This window comes from Anolis carolinensis, chromosome 3 (genome assembly GCF_035594765.1).
Source record: "Anolis carolinensis isolate JA03-04 chromosome 3, rAnoCar3.1.pri, whole genome shotgun sequence".
Lineage (NCBI taxonomy): Eukaryota > Metazoa > Chordata > Lepidosauria > Squamata > Dactyloidae > Anolis > Anolis carolinensis.
Window position 1 is genome coordinate 157069045 of NC_085843.1, and position 4898 is coordinate 157073942.

At 41.6% G+C, this 4898-nt stretch overlaps 1 protein-coding gene across 1 annotated transcript; it reads left to right on the plus strand.

Annotated features, from left to right (window-relative positions):
- Positions 1–988: 988 nt before the first annotated feature.
- Positions 989–4522, plus strand: LOC100567480 (uncharacterized). Its single transcript, XM_016996979.2, has 2 exons — positions 989–1953; positions 2954–4522. Exons 1-2 carry the CDS (start codon positions 1744–1746, stop codon positions 3431–3433), a joined length of 690 nt encoding a protein of 229 aa, XP_016852468.2. The 5' UTR covers positions 989–1743; the 3' UTR covers positions 3434–4522.
- The last annotated feature ends 376 nt before the right edge of the window (positions 4523–4898 follow it).

The window sequence follows — 4898 nt, forward strand, 5'->3', positions numbered from 1 at the left end:
CCAGGAACAGAATGTCATCATTATTGTAGTTAGTCAGACCTTGTTGTATGGTCATGTGTGCAGACAGGTTTCATGGAGTACTTGTGCCAGGGAACAACAGGATAATGTTGCCGGGTTATAAATGTTGGTTCCTCATTGGGCGTATGCTGACAACATGGGTACAGTTTAGTAAATGGAAAAAACTTACTACTGGCTGATGGGGCATGGATGTGCTGGAGAAGAATGTAAATACTGAGAGCCAAGGTCATGCAGGTGGCTAACAGAAACAGCCATGTATAACCCAGGAACAGCACACTATTGTTCCATGCCACAAGTACACAACCAAATCTGTCTGGACAAATGGCCAGGCAGCCAGGGTCTAAAAAGTGTCAATAATGACAAAGTTCTGTTCCTGGCTTGAAAGTGTGCATTCCTGTTTCATTGTGCAGTGCTGACTTGGACAGAAGTGGTCCTACCCCATGAGGTTTGTTTCTGTGGCAGATACTTCATGAAATGTCTGGAGGGCACAGTTTTTATGGCCAGGACAAAGAATAGAACTTTTGCAGAGATCTGCATATCCATATATCCAAATATCCATATATCTGTATCCCGGGGCTTTTTAAAAAAAGCTGCTGAGGTTTCCGACAGATGTGCCATGATGGCCATCTTGGGAGCCTCTAAATCTCGGAACAAAGCAACAAGTCTGGACAACGGAGACAGAAATCCTAGGACTAACAGGTCTGTATGTGGACTTCTGAAGTCCTGGGATTTTTTTGCCTCTGTTTAAAACTTGTGATTTAGTGCTGTCTGGAAGTCCCTACACTGCGATATAATACTGTTATGGCTAGTGTAGACCTATATAATGCAGCTTGAACTGCATTAAATGGATCTACAACAATCATGTAATGCAGTTAAAACTGCATTATATGGTAGCGTAGATCCAGCCTATGATTCTGTAAAGGATTCATTGGTACTTCCTCCTGGCCCAGGAGTTTGATCAACATTCTTCAATATGAGTGTTTTATCATCAACCTGTGCAATTTGTTGTAAAGTGTGCTCAGAGAAATACCATAGATTGTATCTTCAATACAGAGCAAATACAGTTTCTATTAAAGCTAATAGACAACTTCACCCCCCCCCCCCCAATATCTTCAACTGTTTGACTTCTTTTCGATTAAAAGCAGCAACAGCTCTGCCTGCTATAACTCCCCCTATGCTCTCACATGCGCTGGTATACTTTTTTGACCTGTAGGTTAGCAGAGCTCACGTTTTGGCATTATCTTACATTCAACATAATCTCATAGATGTTTTGCTAAGCTGGAGACCAACAGCAAATGTCTCAATGGCTGTGCTCAACGTTCATTGATGTCATTTGAGTGTCCCAGCGCGCTGCTTGCATACACAATCCACTTCTGATCCAGTCTAATTATCAGCACGTTCGCATTGGGATCAGATTTGGCGTGGTTTGACGGCAAAGGGAATGTAACACCAGAAGGCAGCGCTGTCATAATCCTTGCAAATTCCAAATGCCTAAATCCCCATTTACGTTGGTGACTTAGCTATGTTGTCATACCATTGAGAGCTGACAACCGATAAATACAGCATCAAGAGCCACAGCATGTCAGACCTACAGAGAGCGAATCTAAAGAAACAGATACCTGAAAAACGCCAGTGCAAAACAACTAAACAGCCGACTGAATCGTTCTAAATAACTGGTGGTGAGAGAGACAGAGCTTGCTTGCTGTTGAAAACTTTGCAACAGATATGGAGCAAAGTTATTCACGAAGGTCTTCGATGACTTTCTTTCTCAAAGATGGTAAACTGGTTCACCACAGTGAAAAGTCAATGGATCCAGGACAATGCCATCTGTCCAAGGGCCGCTCTCGGCGGCTAACGTCACGGAGGCGGTCAAACAGTGTGAGCATGTGTGTCTTACCAAGTATCCCAGAATATCCAGGCTTCCAGGATATTAAGGTATGTATTATATGCAAGGTTCAGATGGGAGTCTTTCATTAAAGAATATTCTTGGGAGGGCAAGGAGGTGATTCCATGGCTTAATTATGGGTGTGATGCTGGAAAACATTGATGGATTGAGTTATGCACGATATTCACCTTGTTGCCTTTGAGATTTGTTATGACTACACCAGAAAAATAATTTGAGCACATACCATGACATTAGATCAAAATAAATGTCATGGGTTGTTGCTGACTTTGTAATTTAATTTCAAGAAAGCAACTGCAAGAATGCTTACACAAATATTCAAGTGATAGATGAACTAGATTTTTTTGGAGGGGGAAAAATGTTGATGTGATCCAGCAAAAAGCAAACAAAGCTATATCCCACTGAAACAAATGGAATTCAGTCTACAGCCAAACACTTAAGCTCTATTAGTTCAAAGACGGCAAGAGGCTTATCTACTGTGCCTAATGTCATGTAAATGGCTATCATCCAGACAACAGGAATCACATCAAAATCCTATTTATTTCAGAGGGCAAGTTAAGCATGTGTTCAGATTTCAGCGGTTCATGCATTTCCTACTACTAATAAACTTCTCATGTTTATTGGTTTCATTGCCAACTTTTAGAACTCTACCTTCCTCCATTAACACTTTCCCTGCAACAGACATGGATAGCACTTGCAATGTATGACTATATTTAAAATTGATATTATTGGCCCAACACACAAACATAAAATATATGGTGCTGGTTGTTATTAGCCAGCCCACTTACAAAAGCTTATTTTCCAAACTCAACACGCAGAATAAATCTCTTGGCAGAGCCAGTGGAAAGTCTGGGTGATATATTCTAGGAGTTTAATCCCATCAGTGTTGAGTATGGTGCCTACTCTCATTTGGCTTAGCTGTCATTGTTGTGTATGGTTTATTCTGGGAACAGATAAGGCTAGGGGTTCTCATTGTTGAGGATAAAACTCAATGACCTTGTTTTTAACAATTTTGTTTTTATCCCAAAACAGAGGCATTATACCAGAGGCAACTCTGTGCTTCAGGATCTGGGAAGAACAAGACTGGAAAACTCTTCAAGTACAAGAGTGATAAGCCTAAACAGAAACTTGGGCCACCAAACAGATCGCTTTGCTAAAGGGCACTGCAAAAAGAGCTTTTTTTATGACACAACTTTGCAAGACCACTACAATGACAGGCTCATGGAGTTTAGAAGTTACAGCACCAAAAAGTCAAATGGAAAAGGAAACGAGAACCAGAAACCCAGTTTCACCAGCCAGGGACTAAGGCGGAGAAACAGCTGTGGGGCCAGGTTGCAAGATATCCTCAGGAGGTTGTCTGAAGACTCCTGCGATTCAGACCAGATCGCCGAAAGCATGCCAACTTGTTCAGAGGATGAAAGCACCAATCCGGAAAGCTGTAAGAAGACCTATTTGGAAAGTTTGACTCTGAGCATCAATGCTCCCCTGGAAATGCTTGTGTGGAGGGAATAACTACACACTTTCACAGACATTAATCAACTAATTCTTCAGAAAGAAGAATTGATACCCAGTAACCTTTGTTAATATTCAGGAGGCATACCTAAATATGACATTTCTCATGGTGCGTGATACACAAGATGCTTAGATAATGCATGGCAGTACTGTCTGCTATGATCAATATTCAACTACACTCTGAAACTATACATGCAAGGATTTCAGTGTTGGTTGTATTCTGTCCAGATTTCTTAGATGGCAGCTGTATTTCTCATTCTAAACTCTTATTTGAATAACTTGATCTCACTATTTTGAGTAGTTCAAATAACTGTATTTCTCATTTACCGTATGAGTTTATATTTGTTTTTATAGATGTGTTTTCCTTGGTGCTATCAGTCGGAAATAAACTCTGAAACATGTATTAGACACTTAAGAAGTTTTTCAAATGGCAAGCCTTGGCACAACATTGCAATTTGCATTCTGAATATGATTTCCTTTAAGCCCAGAATTACAAATGTAGATTTTTCAAACCTTAGATATTTCAGGCTTTAGGCTTCACACCAGTGGTTCTCAACCTGGGGTCCCCAGATGTTTTTGGCCTTCAACTCCCAGAAATCCTAGCAGCTGGTAAACTGGCTGTGATTTCTGGGAGTTGTAGGCCAAAAACATCTGGGGACCCCAGGTTGAGAACCACTGCTTTACACCCTAATATCAAACTAAGCAGGGCCAGGTTTGGTTAGTACTTGGAAAAAAGTACCATAGATAGCCAGTTACCATGTGGGAAGATTCTTGCCTGAAATCCTAGAGGACTAGTCAGAGTTGACAGTACTATGTACCATGGACCAATGGGCTGAATAAATATAAGGTAGCTACTAGCTTCTTATGTTTTCATGATATAGCATACATTGTAAGCTATTGTATATGAACTGGCATTAGTTGGATGCTGTCAGTACAATATAGTACAACTGCATGTTAGTTATCAAACCTGTGCTTTACCCTACTCCCAGTGTTATCTCTGAGTGCACCCTTTACCTTCTGCCGCATAATTGAAAAGCTGCAATTCACTTCCTGTGGAGCAAAATAAATGCCTTTAAAAAAAAAAAACAATGAATTTTTGTTGTGACTCTTGAGTGCAATGCATTTCTGTGCACCAACACCCACCAAAACACAAGTCTTCCTGTCACAGGCACACGTTTGTTGCTCACTAACAAGCAGAGACCCAAGTTCTTCACTAGCAATTTATCCCACTTACCACTGTGCCCTGGTGGCACAGTGTGTTAAAGCACTGAGCTGCTGAACTTGCGGACCAGAAGGTCCCAGGTTCAAATCCCGGAAGCAGTATGAGCGCCCGCTGTTAGCCCCAGCTCCTGCCAACCCAGCAAGTATCAATAGGTACCGCTCCGGTGGGAAGGTAATGGCGCTCCATGCAGTCATGCCGGCCACATGACCTTGGAGATGTCTATGGACAATGCTGGCTCTTCGG

Excerpts from the sequence above, each read along its gene's own strand:
- LOC100567480 (XM_016996979.2), top strand. The coding sequence starts at position 1,744 with ATGGAGCAAAGTTATTCACGAAGGTCTTCGATGACTTTCTTTCTCAAA. Across the intron at positions 1,954-2,953 it reads CAGGCTTCCAGGATATTAAG|AGGCATTATACCAGAGGCAA; the intron begins GTATGTATTATA and ends ATCCCAAAACAG.